The sequence below is a fragment of the Pinus tabuliformis genome, chromosome 6, assembly GCF_031772625.1.
Source record: "Pinus tabuliformis cultivar Carrire ecotype Pingquan chromosome 6, CPIR1, whole genome shotgun sequence".
Classification (NCBI taxonomy): domain Eukaryota; kingdom Viridiplantae; phylum Streptophyta; class Pinopsida; order Pinales; family Pinaceae; genus Pinus; species Pinus tabuliformis.
In genome coordinates this window covers 1972569255-1972594368 of record NC_142292.1, presented here as the reverse complement: position 1 = coordinate 1972594368, position 25114 = coordinate 1972569255, and the positions used below count along the sequence as shown (strand labels likewise).

The following is a 25114-nucleotide window of genomic DNA, read 5'->3' as shown; positions in this document are numbered from 1 at the left end:
ATAACACAGGTACACCCTAGCACTTAAGTCTGCAATACCTTCATTATTTCTCTGAGGTCATTTAAGGGTGATCTCAGATCACTTAGATGCCCCTGGGTCACGGCTAGTCAAGCCACAAATTAGTTGTGTCAGTTATCTTAGGACTCACATTACCTAACAAACAAAAAAGAACTACAAATATGCTTGCAAAACTCATGGACGTAGCAAAGCTTCCTCCAGAGACACCTACGAAATCACATTTAGCGAAATTTAGATTCTCAATGTACCAAATAAAGAGAAATTATTTCTTTTCAAATTGAATTAACAATTCTCTGGAAAAGAGTGCCCAAGGTTTATGAGTAATAGAAAAAGTATCAATAGTTTTAACCTGCAACTTTGCTCAGACTTTCTTGATCTACAATATCCTTCCATTGATATCTCTAGGGTAATCTACAAAGTGAACTCACACACCCAGACACATTTAAAATGATGGTTCAAACTATAAGACACACATATCACTACAAATGGGCTACTAAGGCTAGATGTGGGTCATATAGCTAACAAGGGTTTGGAGAAACCGATGGCATACATTGGCATCATCATAAAAATTGTTTTGAAGAACTCTTACCAGGATTCAATTCTAAGTTCTAAGATTAAATATAAATAAATGCTCATAGTTTTAAATTACACATTGCATATAAAAATAAAATTCTTAATGTTGATCAGACTCCATTGCTAGAGCAGAATTTTACCCACATATATGTGAGACAAACAAAGATGGAAAAATGCAAAAATTAAAAGCAGCAGCCTTAGTCCATAATACTGTCCTTATAACAAAATAGAGATCCTTTTTGATATTTAAATTTTAGCCATGCATTTCCTGCAATACATCTGTTCATCTGATAAATAAGCTAAAGATTGAAAGCTGTGAAGCTTTTTTTTAAGAAAATAATGTACGAGAATGAGATAATGTTCTCACTTGCTGTTATTGAAAGGGAAAGAAAAGCTTATATTGCCAGCCAAGATGAGCAATATTTCAATCTCCAAAATCATATGTTATTAGTGCATACAATTTTGAAAGGTTTCAATTAACATCACACGATGGTTTCAGTTCACCTCAAGCTAAATGGTTTCAGTTCACCTCCCACTGTTTTCAAAGTGCATGTACTTATGATCAAAGGTCTAGATTTTCAAACTAAAACTAGACAGCATATATGAGAGAGCATCAATCAAGATGATTTTAATTCACCTCATGCTAAAACACCCCATCCTACTGCTTTCAAACTGCATGTACTTATGAACAAAGGTCCAAATTTTCAAACTAAAACTAGAGAGCATAAACGAGATCAAGATTCTCTCTTGAAGAATCAACTTTTCATCAAACTGTGATGATAACCTTCTGCCACCTTTTCTTTTCAAACAGTTTCTCTGAGTTGGCATTGCTTTCCATTCTTCATTGTACTCCTGTAGTACTGCACAGAAAACAAAGATTGGCTTACCATATAACAATGCAGAGTCAAAAATCACTAATTTCTTTTACAATACAACCCCTTACCTATTAAAGCAGAAACTTGCAGGAACTAAAGTACATATGTAGTTATACTTATAACCAGCCATAAAAAGCAAATTAGAATCATTACCATAAACTAACATCTAATCCTTCTTATGGACTGCAAGGCTATTTGACACATTATCATGTTTTAATGATTCATTTGGTACAAACTACTTCCTCATTGCATCTGATAGTTTGAGGAAATACACTTTTTAGAAGAGTATTCTATTTAATTGAATAAAAGGCTAAAGCTAGTCAATTTTATAACCAAGTCGTTTTGTAGATTACTTCAGGAATCTGATGCTCAGTGGGAAAGCATAGTAAGGTTAAAATATTTAAAAAGGAAGAACCCGACAGAAATGATCAAGCTCAGAGATATACCGAAAAGGTTACCAATCTGGAATAGCATATCCAAAAATGTAAAACCACATCTGACCTTGTTTTCAGGGAGGTTAAATCAGGAACCAATGTATTATTCTGGGATGATCCATGGAATGGCCACAAACCATTCAAAGAAGAGGAGAATGAAAGGAAGTCAGAAATAAGATAAAGGAGAAAGGATGAAAAAAAACAGTGACTACTAGGAAGAAAATGAAGACCCATCCAAGTCATTGCAAACCTGGAAAATGATCTCTAATTAGTCCATTGAGATTGATGAGGAAAGAAATTCTACACTGGAAGCAATTCTGTCCCTAAGAAGATTTCTCAAGAGGAAAGGGGAGTAGAGTCTTGGCTGGAACAAAGATGCAAATGGTAGTTACGGTGTCAAAGAAGGTGACATGGTGTGCTTTGTAGAGAAAAAGGATTTAGTCCAACATAAAATCTGGAGAAAGGTACGGAATCCAATGATATAGCAAAATCTGGAGAAAGGTATGGAATCCAATGATACTTTTCCTCCTTAGAAATTCAGAGGCAATATTGGTCCTTCGAGGTGCAATGTATGATTGGAGGCAGAAGAAAGTAGCAGTCCCCTGCACAAGAGTGCCTTTGCATCTAAGGTATGGTTTTTATGGAGAACTTGGACAAAGCAGCCCCTTCTAATGGTGAATACAATGCAGGACTTGTTGGGGTGTAATCTATGGAAAGCCAGGAATCTTATGATTTTTATGAGCAAAATATTATCCCCTGCATAGGTGTGGTTTCAGATTAAAAGAGCACAAAAAGAGTCAGCCAAGGTAACAAATGAATAGAAAATAATCTCATCCCAATCAGAAGAAATAAACTTGATCGAAGAGATGAAGACACAGATGGTCTGGGGAAATGGTCCGGGAAATGGCACTAATATGAAAGCTGAAACCATTGCACTTTGGGATTTATTATGGTTCGCCAGTTTCTTGGATATACCAAGCTTGCAGATCTTTGGAGACTCACAAGCACTAATCAATCATATGCTGGGTTCATCCTCTATCTCCTATCCTCCCTTACAGGGTCGGCTCAGAAACATTGAATATCTTAAAAGATCCTTTCAACATATATCTTTCCAGCATATTCACTGGGAATTTAACACAATTGCAGATGACATGTCAAAGCAGGGTATCTCGGCTCCGGTTGGATGCATGCATATCATTTTGAGGATGAGAAATTACTCTATGGATGTCGGGACTATGACCCTCCCAGGTTGATGTCTACTGATTGAACTTACACAGTCCAGTCCCTGGCATGCCAATACTGTCCTTATGTTTTTGTTCTTCATGGTTTTTTACTCCCGTTTATGATGCTGATTTATGGATACTATTTTTGGCTTACTTTTATTGGCCGATGGTAATTGTGTACTTATTTTGGGTTCGGCCATGGTGACTTTCTCCACCCTTGCCTGTTCTTGTTTTCTGGCAGCATATAGTCTGAGGTCTTCCACCCTGGCCTGTTCTTGTTTTCTGGCAGCATATATTCTTCTTATGGTGGACTGTTTTGATGAAAATATTTCGCTATAATGTATTGGTTTTTTTATATATATTAATAACAACCAGCGTTTTTTTCCTTCTGAGAAAAAGATGCAGATGGTGACCTCAAAAATCCTGCTGAGCCTGGGTAGTGCAAGGTTAACTATGATGGGGCATAGAAAGGAAGCCTGGATATAGCAGGGGCAGTGGGCATAATCAGAGACTACCAAGGTAAAATCAAGCTCGTCTTCTACAGAGACTTAGGAGAATGAACAAACAATATGGCAGAGAACAAGGGGTTATTTCGGGATTGACAAAAGAAGAGAGAATTGGGTCCAGTAAAATCAATATTGAAGGAGATTCCAAACTCTTTATAGATTTTCTCAATAAGAAGTCTGTTAACAGTTGTGGGAACTAATGAAGCAGTAATTCAACGAAGTCCGATTTCAGCATTTGAAAAGGAAGACCAATCAGTTGTTAGGTTGAACGGCTAATCATACAATCTTGCTGAAACTAGGTAATGAGCAATCTTGTTGAAAAAAAAGGGATCTTCTTGAAACTAGGTGATGAGCAATCTTGTTGAAATGGGAAAGGACTTGAAATGGAGATTGCACATTAGCAGATTCAATGGCACAGGAGATTGCACGTTAGCAAACCTATGAAGATGCCCTCAAATCAGTCTCAGTAAAGGAGCACTCACTCTAAAAAAGACGAGCCCCCGAGACAAATCAGCAGTAGTATACAGTCATCACCACTTCGTAATATTTTGAAGAAGAATACGAAAAATCGAATAATCTTGCTAATGAAATTATCCATTTCATCACATCACATCATGTGCTACAACAATAGGGTTTGGACTCTCCCAACACGGGCCCAATCACATGCTTGTAAAGTAGGCCTAGATATTAATACCATATAATATTATTGTAGGTGAGATATTTTGTATAAAGGAAATGCATTTTGAAAAAGATATTCTAAAAATGAAAATGCATGTGGAAGCTCTCTAGCTCAAATAGGGAGGGAACCATGCCCCTTGAGTTTAGATTGAAAAGTGGGTATTAGCATGAAGAGAACCAAACCTCTATTTGGATTTAGATTGAAAAGTGGATCTTAACATGAACTTAAGGCTTATGAATTTGACTCTAAATAGGTATTATTAATGGAAATTTCCAATTTTTTATTTTTTTTTTTGGGAAAAATACAAGTTTGATAGGGTGTTATGGGATATATTAAATATTATAGTTTTAGTTTTATTATGTATTATTTATGATTATAAAAAATTACAAGTTAATTAAGTTTTTTGAAAACCTTTGGGGAAGGAGGCTAAAAAGGTCACATCTATGTAAATAGGAATATTCCATGAGGTGTGCCTCTAACTCATCAACGTATATCCCAAATAAGTTCAATGAGAGGGGACAACTTTTTTTACACAATTGGTGCTCCTAATGAAGTTAGAGAGTCCATGGAAAGTGTGAAGCTAAGATACAACTATCTCATAAAGTCTCATGCTAACAACTATGAGAGACTCAAAGATTCTAATATAGCATTTTGTGTGGAACAATGAGTTCCTTAGGACAGAGTCAAAAGTTTCCCAAAAATCTAGAGAGCAATAGAAAGCTTTTGGTTAAATCATAAGAACTTAATTCAACCTTGACCCTATCTCCTGGTCATAGTGACCATGCTTATGGCATTTGAAGCACTCAACTTTAGGCATGTTTTTTCTATGCCTTCTTTTGGATTTCTTGAATTCAGAAGGAGAATTTATTGGATTAGATGGTCTCCTTCTATCTTTCCTCTTCGTGGCTTGAGCAACCAATGCAAAGGGCTCTCCTTCTTCATTCTTTTGAATCCTCCCCCTTGAAATCAACTAGTTTCTTGTTGAGTACATTTACCAATGAGCTCATCAAAAGTCGGGAACTTAGTAGTGATGAAGGTTTCCCAAATAAGAGGAAGACCTTGAAGAGTGATCAACACCAACTCTATGTCAGATATGGGCTCACCAACAGTTTGCAATTGATCTCTTAGTTGGGATACCCACATGACATAAGACTGCACAAATTCCCCCTTGTTCATCTTCAATTCCTTAAGTTTATTCTTCAAGGAGAGGATATGATTCAAGTTGTTGACCTCATACATCCCAACCAGCTTATCATAGATGTCCTTACACTTCTTCAATTTTCCAACATAAAAAAGCAAAGGATCCTATAAGGAATCAATAAGAATTTTTTTAGATTTGATCTCACCTTTCTTATACTTAGACTTGATAGCAGCATGGGCATTCTTTGGAGGCTTAGGAACTTTTCCTTCCACATATTCTAGAAAATCATTTTCATCCAATATCACTTCCAACCTGATCTTCCAAGCAACAAAATTTGATGAGTCACCCACCTTCTTAGAATCCTTGAAGTAAGAGGTAGACATCTTGACCAAGTCAAATAGGTTCCTTCAACTTCTTCCAAAGATGTTTTCTTTAGTCTCTTGTCTCTTTGGGCTTGTCTTCACCTTAGCTCTAATACCAAGTTAATTTTCCACTATTCTATGTTGTTACAATCACTTTAGCCAATTCTTTTCTTCAATTAGCAATCACTTTCAATTCAATTTAATCTTCTAGTATCAAATAGAAATTGTAGATAGAATAGTAATTGCAATTAACAATAGAAGATAATCAAGAGCAATAAGTGACACAGGATTTGGTTAAAGACCAGGGAAAAACCCACAAGGGGGAAAACCCTTTCAATTTCTTCTTCTTATTAGATTGTCATAAAATGTTCAGAAGATAGATTACAATAATCCAATTCATCAATAAAAGAGTCAAAGTCAATTATTTGACTATCCAAGAGATCTACAATCCAATATCTAATAGATGAGCCTCAAAGTCAAATCTAGTCAGCAAGTCAATGTTTACAATTCTAGTCAAAGTAATGCGGAAGCAATCCTTAACTTGAAACAGAGCACGGAAAACAAACAAACATATGCAATGACTAGTGCAGGGTGACATGCAGAATCATGTAATGCGACTAAGGGACTAAATGCACCTAAACCTACTCCTAACCTAACAAGCTAGAAGGCCATGGCTAAGTATAATGGAATTTCCAATGTAGCCACTGTAACCACCCCCAACCTGCAATCACCAAGATACAAGAAATTAAAAGCAATATAAAGCATTGTGTGAGATAAAGATAGCAACATGAGAAATTTGTGCAATGAACTGAAGGTCTTGCTTATCAATAGAAAGATTTGCCAAACTTACTAATGTTGGTTCAGGTGCACAGCAAAATTAAATAAACACAGAATTAACACAGCAGAACAATCAAGCACATAGGAGACAATTTTTAACGTGGTTCACCCAACCAATCTGGGCTACGTCCACCAAACATAGGCATCAGGAATTTATTAATCAAATTGGAGATTACATCAAGAAATCCTCACAGAACTTCTCACACTCTTAGCAAACCATCCGAATGGTTGCCTGTTATATAGCCTAGAGAATCTAACAGCCTCATTAATTCCCTCACATCAAATATAGGAGGCATTAACTCCCTCCCAACAACCTGGAGTTAATCTAGGACCTGAATTCCTATTGTTGTCACCAGCTGAGATTTTTCCTATTTCATTACAAACAGAAAATCTCAACAATCTCCACCTTGACAACAATTCGCCTGATGCCCTGTTATTATTATTTTATCTTTTCTGCAAGCCAAGAGAAGCCAAACACCAGCGTAGCTTCTCCAACAAAACTGGTTTCGTGAACATGTCTGCACAGTTCTCCTTTGTATGCACCTTTTCAAGAGAGACTCCCCTTTCAGTGATAACCTGTCTTACAAAATGGTACTTGATCGGTATATGCTTTGATTTACTATGATAGGCGGGATTCCTAGCCAAATGTATTGCACTTTGACTGTCACAAAGTAACCTGATGTTTTCCTGTAACCTACCAAACTCACCAAGCAAACCTTTCAACCAAACCGCCTCTTTGCAAGCATGAGAAGCAGCAATGTATTCTGCTTCAGTAGTGGACAAAGCAACAATGTTCTGTAGCTTTGACATCCAGCTGATAGCTCCACCTGCAAGAGTAAAGACGTACCCTGAAGTTGACCTTCTCTTATCCAAATCACCTGCAAAATCGGAATCAACATATCCGCAAACAAATTCACTACTCTTATTGTAAGAAATACAATAACTACTTGTGCCTCTCAAATACCGAAGCACCCATTTCACTGCTGACCAGTGTTCTTTACCCGGATTTGCCATGTACCTGCTGACAACCCCAACTGCATGTGAAATATCTGGTCGAGTACAAACCATCGCATACATTAAACGCCCTACTACATTGGCATATGGAATTCGAGACATATAATCCTTTTCTTCATCTGTATTAGGACATAAACTCGAAGAAAGCTTAAAATGGGAAGCTAAAGGGACTGAAACAGGCTTCACATTATTCATACCAAACCTCAAAAGTATTTTCTCAACATACTTCTGTTTTGATAGCCACAGCTTACCATTACTCCTGTCTCTGAAAATCTCCATGCCTAAAATCTGTCTTGCCGCTCCTAGATCTTTCATATCAAACGTCCTTGCCATCTGAGTCTTCAACCTGTTGATTTCTTCAATGCTTTTGCTTGCTAAAAGCATATCATCAACATATAACACTAAGATAATGAACATGCCATTATTTAATTGCTTAAAGTAAACACAATGATCATATTCACTTCTTACATATTTCTGACTCAACATGAAAGAATCAAACTTCTTATACCACTGCTGAGGCGACTGCTTCAGGCCATATAATGACTTCTTGAGCCTGCAGACAAATTTCTCATTGCGATGCTGAACAAACCCTTCCGGTTGTTCCATATATATTTCCTCATCTAAATCACCATGTAGAAATGCAGTCTTAACATCTAACTGCTGCAACTCTAAATCAAACAAAGCCACTAATGCTAACACAATTCTAATTGAAACAATTTTAACCACTGGTGAAAATATCTCATGAAAGTCTATGCCAGCTTTCTGAGAAAACCCTTTTGCAACCAGCCGAGCTTTGTACCTGTCTTCCGTATCATTCACACCCCGTTTCAGCTTGAAGACCCATTTGCACCCTACAGTTTTCCTGCCTTTCGGAAGCTCAACCAGATCCCATGTACCATTCTTACTTAAGGCCATCATTTCGTCCTTCATGGCTGCTTTCCACTTGTCACTATTTGGACCTTCTACAGCTTCCTGATAACACAAAGGTTCATCATCATTAGCGATCAAAGCAATTGAAGTAACATGATCATCATACCTTCTCGGAGGGCGTTTGATTCTTGTAGACCTCCTTAAGAATGTTTCTGGTGCTTCCATAATTGGTTGTCTATCAACTGTAGGAATTTCTTCATGATCGCCATCTGAGACCTGTTCATGTCCTCCATCTGAACCCTGTTCATAATCTGATTCTGAAACCTGTTCATGACTAGAATCTGAACTATGGTCGTTATGACTATCATTAGAAATGCTGTCAAATTGAATATGCTGGAAATCAGATACATCATCTTGTTTCAATCTTCTATCTACATCTAACTGTACAAGAGAGGATTCATTAAACTTTACATCTCTGTTGATGATGATTTTGCGGGTAGTAGGATCCCACAATCTATATCCCTTTGTTCCATCACCATACCCAACAAAGACATACCTTTTCGATTTCGGATCTAATTTAGTTCACTGATGTTTAGGCACTAGAGCATATGCATCACAACCAAACACTCTGAGTTTAGAATAATCACAAGGGTGTCCTTTCCATACCTCTTGCGGAACCTTGCAACCTATCGCCGTTGATGGAGATCGGTTTATCACATAACAAGCTGTTGCCACCGCTTCCGTCCACAACTCCTTTTGCAACCCGGCGTTACTCAGCATACACCTTGCTCTCTCTAGAAGAGTCCTGTTCATGCGTTCAGCAACTCCATTCTGCTGAGGAGTATAAACCGTGGTCTTATGTCTTTCGATCCCTGCATCCTTGCAATAGCTGTCAAACGCCTTGGAGGAAAACTCACCACCATTGTCAGTTCTTAAACATTTTATAGTTCTACCAGTGTTGTTTTCTACCAATGCTCTAAACGGCTTGAAAACTGTAAAAACATCAGACTTCTTTTTCAACATGTAGACCCAAACTTTCCGAGAAAAGTCATCAATGAATGATACAAAATAAGACGAACCACCATATGACGCTGTAGGGGCTGGACCCCAAACATCTGAATGGATATAATCAAGTATGCCTTTACTAGTATGTTTGCCTGTTTTAAACTTTTGTTTACTTTGTTTACCAAACAGACAATGTTTACAGAAATCCAATTTTCCAGATCTTAGATTAGGAAGTAACTTGCGGTCAGCCAAAATTTTCAATCCTCTTTCACTCATATGCCCCAATCTTTGATGCCATAAGTGAATGGAACTACTGTCATGTTCAGACACAGATACATGATCTGACCCAGTTCTACCTTCTAACTGAAATAGATTTCCTACTTTCTTAGCCTTCATTACTAGTAAGATACCTTTATAGATTTTCATAACTCCACCTTGAATTACAGTTTTATATCCATTTGAATCAAGTGCTCCTAATGAAATCAAATTTTTCCTTAAATCTGGTACATGCCTCACATCAGTTAATATTTTTGTTGTCCCATCAAACATTTGCAGTTGTATGCTCCCAATTCCCACAATATTACATGTTACATCATTACCCATGTACACAACACCATCATCAATTGATCTATATGTTTTAAACCAATCTTTATGAATACACATGTGGTTAGATGCCCCGGAATCTAACAACCAATGTTGATCATGTTTTGAAATATTAACTGACAATACCTCATCACTCATACCTGAACCAGATACTGAACCTGTATCTGTGGTGTTGGCTTCCTTCTTTTCTGTCGAAGAGCCTTCTTTAGCAGCCTGCTTTCGCTTCCAGCAATCCTTTTTCAGATGTCCAGCCTTGCCACAATGCCAGCACTTCACCTTTGGCTTCTTTCCTTTGGATTTTGAACGAGAGTCGCTATGCTTTCCCCCGGAGTGTCTCTCTCGTGAGCGACCTCTGGCCATCATTACCTCTGATGTAGAGGTGTCTGCATTCGAGCTCTTCCTCGTCTCCTCAGCCAACAAGGCTCCAAAAACATCGTCAAACTCAAGGATATCTGATGTACTAAAGCTTATGGAAGTAACAAAGTGATCCCAGGATTCAGGCAATGAACACAATAGAGTTATTGCCTTATCCTCTGAATCAAATTTCACATCTAGACTGTCTAATTGCACCAATAAGGTATTAAAAACATTCAGGTGATCAGCAATTGAGGTACCTTCTTTCATCCGCAAACCATAAAGCTGTCGCTTCAGGAGAATCCGATTTGTCAAAGATTTCGTCATATAGAGCTTCTCAAGCTTTGACCACAGGCCTGCGGCGGATTTCTCTGACACAATGTTGAACAGAACATCGTCCGCCAGACATAACCGAATTGCGCTCAGCTCTATCGTCCATCTCATCCCAATCATCCTCCGTCATGGAAGGAGGCCTTTTGTTTTTCCCCAACAGTGCTTTCGCCACACCTTGTTGAACCAGCAGATCGTGCATCTTCACCTTCCAGATCTCAAAATTATTCTTGCCATTAAACTTCTCAATTTCAAAACGGGCACTTTGAGTTTTGGCCATCTTGTATCAACAAAAAAACACAATAATCTCCAATATCCAACCAGCAATAAAAAAATAATTGCCTATGCCTTTGTTTTTACACAACAAAAAACTGCCTATGCCTCTGTACTTTTTCCTTAAAAAAAAACTGCCCTTTTGCACTTCACAAAAAAAAAAAAAAAAAAAATCTTGTGCAATCCACGCACCTACAAAATCCTCTGAAATCCATGCATTCACGCACCTACAGCCTTTGCAATGATTCCAACCAACTCACCATGTTTAATCGCTTTAATCAAAATCACCTTTGGTAAGCTATGGAATATTTATGTTTCAAGGGACGTAAATTGAAGGATCTATTGGCAGATCAAAAAATAATGTTGCGACTCTTCCACTAATCGCAGATCAAAAAACACCCATTGAAGTTCATTCAATAAAGTCATGCTAGAGGTGAACGGCACCGGTCAAAAGTTACTCAAAAAATTCAACAAGTTTCATTGTTGCCCGCGCAGAGGCAATTACAAAACGCGCAGGGGCTATGTCATATGAATGACATTCGGTCATTTAAAAAAAACACGCACCAGCAATGTAATAAAACACGCACCCAGCGATTTAAAAGAAATACGCACCCACAATGCTTCATGAAATACGCACAGTAAATTTCAATAGCGCACCAGTAATGTTATAAAATACGCTCCAGCGATTTAAAAAACAGGCTCCACGCAGTTCAACATACCAATATTTAACGCGTATTTCTTGTAGAGCCCCACTCCAGCAACGTGCTCTTCAATTTCTCCAGCAAAAGGCAGTGCGCTCTCCACGCACCAACAGCAACAGCTATACGCACCTTCTGCTCTCTTCCGCGCATAATACTTCAACGCAGGTTTGTCCCTCAGCGCAAGTTTTTTGCCATTCCTCCACGCAACAGCACGCTTGAACCTCTGCTCCAGTCTCACGACACAAGCCACTCCAGCCTTTACTCAACGCAACGTGGCAGGTTCGCTCCAACAATATACAGCTCCACGCAAACGAACAACACCCAAACTCCCTCAGCGCTCCAGCACAGTCAACGCTCCACCTTGAGCTCTGATACCAATTGTTGGTTCAGGTGCACAGCAAAATTAAATAAACACAGAATTAACACAGTAGAACAATCAAGCACATAGGAGACAATTTTTAACGTGGTTCACCCAACCAATCTGGGCTACGTCCACCAAACATAGGCATCAGGAATTTATTAATCAAATTGGAGATTACATCAAGAAATCCTCACAGAACTTCTCACACTCTTAGCAAACCATCCGAATGGTTGCCTGTTATATAGCCTAGAGAATCTAACAGCCTCATTAATTCCCTCACATCAAATATAGGAGGCATTAACTCCCTCCCAACAACCTGGAGTTAATCTAGGACCTGAATTCCTATTGTTGTCACCAGCTGAGATTTTTCCTATTTCATTACAAACAGAAAATCTCAACAACTAATTTTAACCAGTTTCGAGCTTTACCTCGTTGCTTGAAATGATGAACATACAAACCTTGAAGGCTTCTTGCAAAAGTACATTCATTCATGTTTTTAATTTTTGCAAACGTTAAGAAAGATAGAAACTTGTTATTTGTGACAAAGCTTGGGATGTAAGATTTCTCTAACCATTTGTCAATTGGATCTTGATATTTAGAAAAATCAATTTGAAAACCCTGATGAGGAAATGAATTTTTAATTAACGCGTTCGAATTGCAAAGAGAGTCTTCTGAGGGGAATTCAATCTGATCTCGTTAAAAAACTTTGTCGAGATGGTGAGAACCTGACATAACGATTAGCTCATGCTGAAGTGCCTCAACTATCCAAAAAGCATCTAAATCATGAAAGGATAAACCGTGAATATTACTAGATTCAACAAAATCTGTCAATGTAAAACAATTATGACCAGATTGGTGACTATAAGATCCTTGATTCTCCATCAATCCCCTTCGTATCTTACTAGACATCATGTCAACAATATGAAAGCTTAAGGTATTTAAGACAATTACTGACATCACAAATTTAGGAAACCAATTAAGATACTAGGTTGGTGATAGATTGAAAGTAAAGGTAAAGTTAGTCCACATATTCATATCAACACAAGGGTCTTGATTCACTAAATGACTCACACAAAGACAACAAGACAACCTGATATATTAACTCCTCCACTCATTCTCGACCCCATTTAAGGAACTGGTCTTACTTGGAGTTACTTGGGGTTACTATTGGGAATCTTCCCTTGACCTTTTAGGAGGTAGCTAGGTCTAAAGACTGGGGGCTCGGACCGAGGTGATGGGGGGTCCCTGGCTTGTGTGTGCCCATTCAACAAGGTTACAATACCTTAGCAACCTTGTTAATTAGATCAGAATGATGCATTTTTTTTGGGGCATTTGGCGAACAATCACATAATCATTTATTTTCTAACTCTAGCAATTATTACTATCACTGTCTCCCAATGAGAATAAGAGAGGAACCATCATCCTTCATTTTCCAACATTTGTGGGTCTACCATTAGCGAAACTATGCCTCAACAAATAAATCGAGTTTGATTTGTTCCTCATGAAAACACTAATAGAAAATATAATGCAACAAGAATGACATATTGTCTCCCTTGATGGATTCCAATGCCATAACCACTTTTGTAACAAAGTTCGAGTCTATTAAGCTTTGACTCACCATTTAGGAAATGGATAGGTCACTCTTTTTAGAGAGTCCAAGCTAATATCGCTCTAATACCATATTAAGAATAACTATAGAACTTGAGAGAAATAATTAACCGACAATAACAACAAAAACACATACATCATGCACACACTATTGACAAACAATTTACCTTGGAAAATCCTTACAGGAAAAATCAGTCAAATATATCTTTGTTCTCTTGACCAAATCTAGCCATGTAAGCCTTCACTAGTCACCTTCGAGGCCATTGCAATAATCTATAATGTGAGAAGCCCAAGTTCATGTGACAATGGGATAGATATTTTATAATGGATATGGAATTATTTGATATAAAACGAACACGCCTATAAGTTTAGTGAATTAGTTTAATAAGTTGGAAAGACTTGTCTTCAAGTCAATGTTTAGTATTTTTTAGCTTAGGAATTTCAATATAGTTAACTTATACATGGTAACCCACTAACACCTAACTCTTAACCCACTAACTCTCTAGTTCCTTCATCGTATTTAACAAGCCATTAAAACCACCATTAAACCCTTAGTCTCTCACATACTAATCCCATAAATTTAAGCATGAGCCACTAATCCATTATTGTAAAGTTTTGTAGATGTTCTATGCTAAGAGCAATTTCACTTTTCTCACAGCAATCATACAAGTAGATAAGCAAAATGCAGATAGAACATATAAGCAGATCTTACAGAAGACAAATCAGAAACAAGAAAAATGTATGTGTTCGTTTCGGCGGTCAACAGGATGCTTCAACCAGCAAAGTCTCCTTTGGTCAGCCAGCCCAGCATGTGTCACAACAACCCTCCAACCAGTAGATGAGTCAACCCAAGTCAGTTCTACAAAGTCAACGTTGTCCTGAAAAGTCAACGCAGGGGCAGCAAGCTAAAAGTCAACGCAGTAGCAAAACGGTCAACCCTTTGACCTCGATTTTTGTGCCAGGTAGTACGGCCTTCAAAAATCGAACCTCCCACAAGTTTTTAGCTTGTTTGGACCAAGCGTTGACCAAAGTCAACGCTGGTCAAACTTCTGCGAAACCCTAGCAGCAGAAACATCTTCTTCGTCCTTCCCACGTGTGGCTGAAATTCGTCCTCCAGGTAGCTCGTACTTTTAGGATGAGAGAGGAAGATGTGAGTTGTGTTGTGTTCAAATTCTCTCCAACTTTTCCTGTATATATATCCATCAATGAGGGTGTGTGACACATCTGTTGGGCATGTGAGCCTACATTACAAAACTGGCTGACCTTGCACATATAATTTATTAAGAATAATAAATTCAAAATATAAGTTCTGCTCATCGGATTAAGACTATTTTTATATGGATTTTACACCTCTCAGAAAGAGGAATCTAACAAAAATATTAGCCTCTTAATCTGAGCATCAGAACATGGAGTTTGGACCTAGTTGTCCAATTTTAACACTCCCTCTCAACTAGGGAGAACTCCATCTATTAGTGCAATTAACATCGTGAGTCATCCCGCCGAAACTTGCTTTGCTGGCTTCTTTATTTCAGAACAGAAGTGGGTCAGTCACAAAGACATCATTCCCCGACTGACATAATCAGTCCAGAGGTCCCAGACCTCACAAATCTTGATCCCAGATCAAGTGGTTGGACCATGCCATCCTAGATAGAGAGTACGGCAATCTCTGATGCGTCCATCAGTCTTTGCTAATAGTCTCTAGCTTTTCCACACCTCATTGGCCAAATGAGAGGTACTTCCCATGAGCCCTGAACTCAATGGGTAGGATGCATACGGGGCACAGATTAAATGAGTGGCGAACCAGCTCAATAATCACAAGGGTGGGGCAGAAGCATTATGAGTGCTTATAGCTCCGAGAAGCTATCCCCAAAGCCCCCCAGAGCTCCCAGAGCTCATCGTCCAACAGGACCCACATCATAGGGTCTTTCCACGACACCAAGATTCTCACGGAAGGTTAGGAACTTGACCTTCCCCAGGGGCTTAGTGAGAATATCCGCGACCTGCTCATCAGTTCCTATATGATCGAGCCTTACGGCGCCTCGCTGTACCATATCCCGGATAAAGTGGTACCTGATATCAATATGCTTGGATCGGTCGTGGAACACAGGATTCTCAGTCATACGAATCCCACTCTGATTATCACAGAGTATTACAGTGGTATCTAGCACATGTTGGAACAGCTCACTAAAGAGCTTCCTCAACCAAACTGCTTCACAACAGGCCATACTAGCAGCAATGTATTCGGCCTCCGCGGTGCTCAAAGCCACCGACTTCTGCTTCCTGCTCATCCATGAGATCGAAGCAGAACCAAGATTGAAACAGCATCCAGATGTGCTCTTACGATCCACCACACTGCCAGCCCAATCGGCATCAGTATATCCCCGGAGTATCACACTCCCGGCAGTGTATCTCAGCCCATGGTTTATCGTGCCCCGAAGATATCTCAAAAGATTCTTGGCACCAACCCAGTGAAAATGATGAGGCTCAACCATCTGTTGACTCAAAGTATTCACTGCAAAACATATGTCCGGACGGGTGTTCACTAAGAACATCAAAGCTCCTATGAGTTGACGATACTCAGTAGGATTGGCCAAGATAGGCCCTGCAGCGCTGCCACTCAACTTCTCAAAGTTGAGTTCCATTGGAGTCGACACGGACTTACAGTCCACCATCCCAAATCTTTCCAGAAGCTTCACAATATACTTTCCTTGAGAAAGGAAAATCTCTCCAGGTCTCTGCCAGACCTCCAGGCCTAGGAAATAGTGCATCAGTCCTAGGTCTTTCATCTCGAACTCAGCAGCAAGCTCCCTCTTACATTGATGAATGAGAGGGTCATCACCTGTCAGGAAGAGGTCGTCCACATACAGCACTAGAATGAGAGGCTTTCCTTCCTCAACCTTAAAGTAAAGGTTTGGATCAGCATTGCTTCGAGTGAAGCCCAGCTTCATCAAGTAACTATCCATCCTCTCATACCAAGCTCTGGGTGCTTGCTTTAACCCATAGAGGGCTTTCTTCAACCTGCAGACATAAGTGTCTCGATCTTGAACTTCAAATCCCAGAGGTTGTTCTACATACACCTCTTCCTTTATTGCACCATGCAGAAAAGCGGTCTTGACATCCATCTGATGAAGACTCCATCCTTGCGTAGCAGCAAGGGCTATGATGGATCGGATGGTGGTATATCGAGCCACAGGTGCAAATATATCGTCATAGTCAATTCCTTCCTTTTGAGAGAAGCCACAGGCAACAAATCTTGCCTTAAACTTTTCAGCACTCCCATCAGAGCCATGTTTAATCTTGTAGAGCCATTTAGCGGTGACAACAGATTTGTCCTTCGGTCTCGGGACCACATCCCAGACATCATTCTTCATAATAGCCTCATATTCTTCATGCATAGCATCCTTCCAGACTTGATGCTTGATGGCTTCCTCAAAAGATCCAGGTTCAGATTGTATAATAGTACTCAAGGCAGCTAGATACCCTTGGTATCTACACGGCTTCTTGCTTTCTCGGAATGTTCCCCTTGGGGCAGCATGACCCTCAGCATCTTCGAGGGTGTCCCTGAGCCATGATGGCCTCTTTCCTAGAGAAGGGGAAGGATCAATAGGGTCCATTGGCCCTTCAACATCAGGCATAGTCTCATCCTGGGGTTCTTCCAGATTTCCAGGTCTTTCTTCATGGTTTTCTTCAGATCTAGGAAGATCTACTACTTTCTTCAGGGAAGCATCTTCGTCAAAAGTGACATCATGGCTTATCTCTACTTCCCTTTGACCAGGTACATAGACTCTATATGCCTTAGAAGTCTCACTGTAGCCCACAAACATTCCTTTCTTCCCAGTAGCATCCAGCTTACTTCTCTTTTCTTTCGGCACATGAAAATAGACAGGACATCCAAAAATTCTAAAATGTGAGACATCAGGTTTCTTACCAGAGAAAACCTCTTCGGGAGTTTTGGAGTCCAAAGCGGAATGAGGGCATCGGTTTTGAATGTACACAGCAGTATTTGCAGCTTCTCCCCACAGAAACTTTGGAAGACCCTGGTCACATAGCATGGCACGGGCAGCTTCCACAATAGTCCTATTCTTGCGTTCAACAACACCATTCTGCTCAGGAGTATATGCAGTGGTAGTCTCCCTCTTAATGCCAGCTTCTATTTACAACAGAAGTCAACACTTTGGCTTATCTGGATCTGAGCATAGTTTATTTCCTATAACAATGAGATCAGCTGAAGACATTCTGCTTCAACTGAATCTCCCTGGTGACGACTTCACCTATCCATTTCGTTCATCTGCTGCACCTTATCGTGTAGCACCATCATGCTGCATCACACATCTTCATGCTGTTCATGATCATTGTACTGCCCATACATCAAATTGTCCATGACTTTATACTTCATGCTGTCGTGCTACTTCATGACTTCATCATACAACCCATACTTGTGATTAATAACCATGACAAGTGTATATATATTCATGACTGCCCGACATATATACATGTCCAGCATATATATATAACTTATGTACTATAGCGTATATTGTCCAGCGATTACTGCCCATCGTCAGTACAGTCTACCATATATATAAAGACCATACACATCAAGACCAGATACATATTAAGACCCTATATACTGCTGGAGCAAGATCATATATATCGAGACCCTGTCATATAACGCTGATGCCATACATCTTTGTATCAATTTTCACACCAGAGCAATATCACATATCATCACAGTATCGCGATCATATGCCATTGAGGGATGTAATCATATGCCATTATAACCAGGGATATTATGCGAATGTCATACCACATCAAAGAGACGAATGTGAGACCATATACCAATGCGATTGTATGAAACCTCCGCAGCCTCAGCGAATATACATAAGAGACATTTGCATACTCTGTTTGTATATATAAGTCTTTGGCATCCTCTGCGTGTATATATATAACCTCAGCGATGTGTACAGGACCTCTGTGACTTATATAACATTGTATAAAAACCTCCGCGGCTAATATCACTCCTCTGCGATGCATACAAGACTTCTGCGACGTGTACAGGACCTCTATGACCTATATAATATTGTATAAAACTTCTGCGGCTGACATAACTCTTCTGCAATGCGTACAAGACTTCTGTGACGTGTACAGGACCTCTGCGTGTATATATATAACCTCATGCGATGTGTACAGGACTGTCTAGCGAATGTGTATAACCATAACTGCAATGTATGACATGACTGCCCAGCGTATAATTGCACAACGTATACATAACTCCAGCTACACCTCAGGACTGTGGAATTTAGACTGCGGTTGACTGTGTCCTTTTATAACTGCGTCCAACATTTATCATACAGCGTGTAAGTTCCTTAAGAACAACGCATATGGCTGCGTGTCATTATTATCTGCGTGTAAGATACTCTATGAACTGCGCTTTGACAACAATGTATATAATCCTTTATGAACAACGTATATGATCCTCTATATAAAGGCATCCATTAACTGTGTTTAGGGCTGCTTAGAACAGCGTATAAGTTCATGACTGCGTTCTCCGTTAGGGCATCATACTAGGCCGGTGAAATCTAGTGTGAATCTCCTTCTCCAAAAACCCAAGACGTGGAGAGGAGATCACTTGAAGTGAGTTTGTCTTCACCTCAGCTCCGATACCATGTAAAGTTTTGTAGATGTTCTATGCTAAGAGCAATTTCACTTTTCTCACAGCAATCATACAAGTAGATAAGCAAAATGCAGATAGAACATATAAGCAGATCTTAGAGAAGACAAATCAGAAACAAGAAAAATGTATGTGTTCGTTTCGGCGGTCAACAAGATGCTTCAACCAGCAAAGTCTCCTTTGGTCAGCCAGCCCAGCATGTGTCACAACAACCCTCCAACTAGTAGATGAGTCAACCCAAGTCAGTTCTACAAAAGTCAACGTTGTCCTGAAAAGTCAATGCAGGGGCAGCAAGCTAAAAGTCAACGCAGTAGCAAAACGGTCAACCCTTTGACCTCGATTTTTGTGCCAGGTAGTACGGCCTTCAAAAATCGAACCTCCCACAAGTTTTCAGCTTGTTTGGACCAAGCATTGACCAAAGTCAACGCTGGTCAAACTTCTGCGAAACCCTAGCAGCAGAAACATCTTCTTCGTCCTTCCCACGTGTGGCTGAAATTCGTCCTTCAGGTAGCTCGTACTTTTAGGATGAGAGAGGAAGATGTGAGTTGTGTTGTGTTCAAATTCTCTCCAACTTTTCCTGTATATATATCCATCAATGAGAGTGTGTGACACATCTGTTGGGCATGTGAGCCTACATTACAAAACTGGCTGACCTTGCACATATAATTTATTAAGAATAATAAATTCAAAATATAAGTTCTGCTCATCGGATTAAGACTATTTTTATATGGATTTTACACCTCTCAGAAAGAGGAATCCAAAAAAAATATTAGCCTCTTAATCTGAGCATTAGAACATGGAGTTTGGACCTAGTTGTCCAATTTTAACAATTATGCTCCAACCATTACCATGAACCCCTTAATACCAAGCCAACTACCTATTAAATCAATAACCCAATCACTAATATATTAAAACTCTCATCATTGAGCTACTAACCAACACACTTTTTAATGATTGATCCACCAACTCACAATTCCTTAAGGTGTTGTCTACCGAGGCCACAATTCCGCCCAGACGACGAATTTATAGCTAGAATCCAATGAAAAAATCTTTTAAAAATCTGACTATGGGAGTGCTTGAATCATTTTTATGGTAGAAATGGATTTAGCACCGTCAAGAACCCCTCGGTCACCCAAAATCCTAAAGTTTGACAATTATACTCTTGATTTTCAAAATTTTCTACCAAATTTTCTAAAAGTCACGCCAGAATTTCTATTATTTTCTGGGCAAAATTGTGACCTATTTAAACTACCTCACTCCCTGATTATTAATCAACCAACCAATATGTCCTAATCATTGATTATTCTAATAATTACCCATAATTAATTATAATAAAACATAATAGTTAACCATAACTATTAATGATATGCTACTAACCTATGAATATATAACCTACTAACTCCGTAAAGCATTAACATACTAACTCATAAATCCTTTACGCATTATCTAACTAATCACTGAAAAAGTGGGTTATTTTTTATAAAATGAATCTGGGTTTTCTCATTGCAGAGTGTCAGGAGCACAAGAAATGGCCAAAGGCATTCCTCGGGAGCAACAGGATGCACAACAGGCTGCACATGCACAACAGGCTGCCCATGTGCAGCGAATACAAGAAATTGTTAGATAAGTCAGCGGTAAGAATGATCCTATTAATCTCCTTGCAGAACATGATGGGCGAGGACTGCAGGTCCTGAGGAGGAGGTCAAGAGCCAAAAAGCACAAGGAAGCAAAATGTGAAGCATATAGTTAGCAAATATATGCTTTTTCGTTTATTCCTAGGAGGACAATTTGTCTGTCTATACAAAAACACAGAAAATTGATGACAACAATGATAGTTCTGAAACAGATTTGATTTATAAAGTTCGGCACCTTCTATCTATTGGAATTTTTATAAAGTTTTGCCTCCAGAAGTGATGCATCTGCTTCTGTAAAAAAATCAAGCTCGTAGTGTCACATCAAAATCAATCAGGGTTAAGAAAACATAAACTAGATGTCCCAACAAAATCATGGAATACTGTAGGGGCATTGGGAAATGGCAAGATAAGAAAATGTAAGATTTGAATAGTCAAAGTAGCCTATTGTATATAGGCTTGTTTAACGAGGATACAATTTGGTTGGGATTTAGTTGGAAAATTTTCAAGAAATTTAATGGAGTATCATTTTGGCTTTTATAGTGGAAATGGATTCAGCACCATCAAGAATTCAGAATTCTGAGCCACCTAAAATTCTGAAGTTTGAAGTTTGATAGTTGTAACACATCAAGAAATTTCTCGCGAGAATCTCACAAAAAATAGATTCAGCACCCTCAGGAACCCTGGTCCACCCAAAACCCTGAAATTTGATAGCTATAACTTGGATTTCCAAATATTTCTGCGAGATTTTCTCAAAATCATGCAAGAATTTCCATTATTTTCTAAGCAAAACCATGGGCGCATTAGACTACGGCATTGTGGATAGTACAAAGTGCACCAATAAGCTAATAGCCTATGGCCTCTGCTTTTTTATTTGGCTTGGGATTCTAAATCAAGTGTGCAATGGAGTTCTTCCAAAAGGGCTGGGTCTTCCATTCCTGGTTAGTTTAACATTGTGCCAAGTAAGTGTGCAATAGAGTTCTTCCAAAAGTGTTGGGTCTTCCATTCCTGGATAGTTTAACATCGTGCCCAGTTCTCTCGAAGAATCAGATTTTAAAGGCAGGTCCTATTGTTCATCTAGTGTAGCTTCATAGTTTTAGTTCCGTTTTTGAGGTGTCTTTCCACTTTATTTTAAAAGTACAGACCATGCCAGGCTTCCTCTTTCCTTTAGCTTTCAAGCCCGAGGCTTTGTGCTTTTCTTTGATTGCTTGAACCTTGTCAGGAGTATAAAAGGGAAAACCTCTTTATATCTATTTGGCATGTACGAGAAAGGAAAATGTGTAGGGCCAGACACTTTCATCTTCAAAGGGTAGCAAAGATCTCCTCCAAAAGAGAAAGATATGAAGAGCAACCTACGAAGAAAGTGGGAGACAGAATGGGCATCTTGCTCATAGATATGTTAAAGAATCTTCAAAACTGGGGGCAGAGTGGGAACCCAAATAAAGAACAGGAGAATCCCCAATGTATCCTTCACAGACCCATTCCCCTGAAGCTTAAACAGAGAATTGGGATGTATTTTTACTAGGCTGCATTGGACTCTCATTCACATTCAAGATGACCAAGCTAGCCAGTCTATACTTGGCTGAAAAGGTGTTATGAGGCACAATACAAGCACACTGAATGGACCACCAATCCCGCAAATGAAATGTTGGAGAATGGTGCTCTAATGAAGGACTAGAAGGAAGAGGTGGAATTAAGGTTGTGCAACTTGAGGAATCCCATCAAGCATGTATCCCACTGAGATGAGAAAGACAAAGAAGCCATCCTACAATTTTTGGGAAACTGGCTGCAAAGAGGGATGGAAAAGGCAAGGAGAATAAAGAAAAAGAGACAAACATAGTACATAAATTGACTGAGAGAGAAGAATGAAGCAAAAAGGGCCAAGGCATTCCTGGGAAGGTTTTGCAGCTGTTTAAGAAGGTTTTCTTATGTTATCAAAGTATTTATCACGGGTTGCAAGATGGGGCCATCCAAGGTATTAAAATCTTAAGGGCTATCAATCTGATCTCTAGAAAGCAAATCAGTCCAACCATTAGGAGGCCAAATTTTGTTACAAGGCAGAAATATATAGTGGAGAAATTCATATCATGCCATTGTAAAGATGGCTAGAATATCATGCATAAAAGCCACTTCCAAACCACAACAGGGGGATTGGCTCTGGCCACCCCAGTTTTGTAATGAATTTTTTAGATCAGTAATAAGAACATATTTTAATTACCAAAAATAAAACAAGTTCATATCACTATTGATATCAAAGAACATTGCAGAGCAAGGCAACTTTGCATAGAAAAATGCAGATCTAAATAAGAGAGAAATCATGTTTAAAATCTTAAAAGATGGTAATGTGAAAGAAAAAGGAATGCATACCAGGCTTCACAGAACCTTCATGTCTGGCCTTGGTTCAAAGACCATAACACTGCCTTCCCATACATTGGGACCAGTTTCCTCATCTAAATGACAACTGGGAAGACTGCTCCATGTCTTTTCACCAACATTGTAAACAACCACCTCTATCACTAGAGGATCTCCATTACTTACAAAGCAGGCACAATCCCCAACTCCTACGCAACACATAAATGGGTATTCAGCAGCAAATATAGTCATGTTATCACCCTCAAATAAGGGTGGAGGCATTCTGGCAATTTCCTTCCACCCCGATGATGATGAGGAAGATGAGGACTCCACCTTCACCTTCTCAAACTCCCATATGATCAACTCCTGTAGGAGCTCCTCCCATTCTTTGACTATGCCCCTCGACAACAGAAGTCGCGATCCACAGGCTACCAGATAGGGGCAAGTTTTCTCTCCATTAGCCATCTCTGGCAAAGGTGTAGAGAAAGAAGTCCCCTCTCTGATGTTGAAGCCCAGAACGTTCCAATCATCCTCGATACTCATCAAGCAGTACATGGAACCGCCACAGAAAACCATTTCGGTCCCCCGACCCATCCTTATGGCATTCTCCTCTGGTATTTGCATTGCAATTCTCCCCCGACCCATCGTTATGGCATTCTCCTTTGGCACTTGCATTGCAATTCTCCATGCCTTGTCCTTGGAATCATATATTTCTATTAAATGCGCATTCAGAAGACTTGATATGCCCACCACTACTACCTTGTATGTGTCAGAGCTTTCGCCCTCCTCTGCCATGATCCCTGCGACATCAATTGTTGTGCATTTAATAGAGGGGAGTTCTAGCAAAGTTCTTGTAAGAGGATTGCATACAAATAAAAATGGTGCAGTTCTTAACAAGAACAGGCCTGCAGCTGATCCCAAGATTTCGTTTTCTCCATCATTATTTGCATTTTCAATGGAGATGGAGGAGGTCGTCTTCCAGGTTCTTGTGAAGAAGCAGTATGCCAAACAATCGGAGTTGACAGGATGCAGAACGAGCCATGGGTTCATGTTAGCAGGCTTCTTTCTCCATACATTTGTTATGAAATTGTGTGATGACAGGAGATTATTCCACTGCTTTGAGACGCTACGAAATCTGCACACACATTCCACTGGCAGCCACGACAGTATTTCTTCTTTTAAATGATCATATAGATCATTATAGGTTGTTGAGCGTTTTTTCGACTGCGCCATTTTCAGACAAGGCTTGACACTGGTAGAGCCCGCAAAATTGTAATCAAAGCGTTGACGCTAATTGTACAGAAAAATCTTACCAGAGTTTTAATAAGAGGAGGAAAATGGTAATAAGAGTGTATATTTGTCGAGGCTTTAACAAACCAATCACACTTAGAGATTTAGGAAAAAAAAAATTATAGATATATTAAAAGGGTAAAACTTAATCACACTGAGATTAAAAGGGTAAGAGTGTGTATTTGTGGAGGGCTTTAACAAACCATATATATATATATATATATAAGGGTAAAATATTAAGTTTTAGATTGATTTAAATTAATTTGTTTTATGAGTAAATTTGTTTTAACCATGAATGAATTCGAGGTAAAGTGTTAATTTTTTGAAAATATTTTTTTTAATAAATTAATAAACTAATAATTTAAAAATTAGCTGTTTAATATCCATGTTACTTATTAATATTTTA

At 39.1% G+C, this 25114-nt stretch overlaps 1 protein-coding gene across 1 annotated transcript; it reads right to left on the bottom strand.

Moving 5' to 3' along the window:
* Window positions 1-802: 802 nt before the first annotated feature.
* Window positions 803-24724, bottom strand: LOC149267110 (F-box only protein 6-like). The gene is made up of 2 exons (XM_089431399.1): window positions 23434-24724; window positions 803-1451 (listed from the first exon to the last, which is right to left on the bottom strand). Exon 1 carries the CDS (start codon window positions 24649-24651, stop codon window positions 23440-23442), a length of 1212 nt encoding a protein of 403 aa, XP_089287525.1. The 5' UTR covers window positions 24652-24724; the 3' UTR covers window positions 803-1451; window positions 23434-23439.
* Between the last annotated feature and the right edge of the window lie 390 nt (window positions 24725-25114).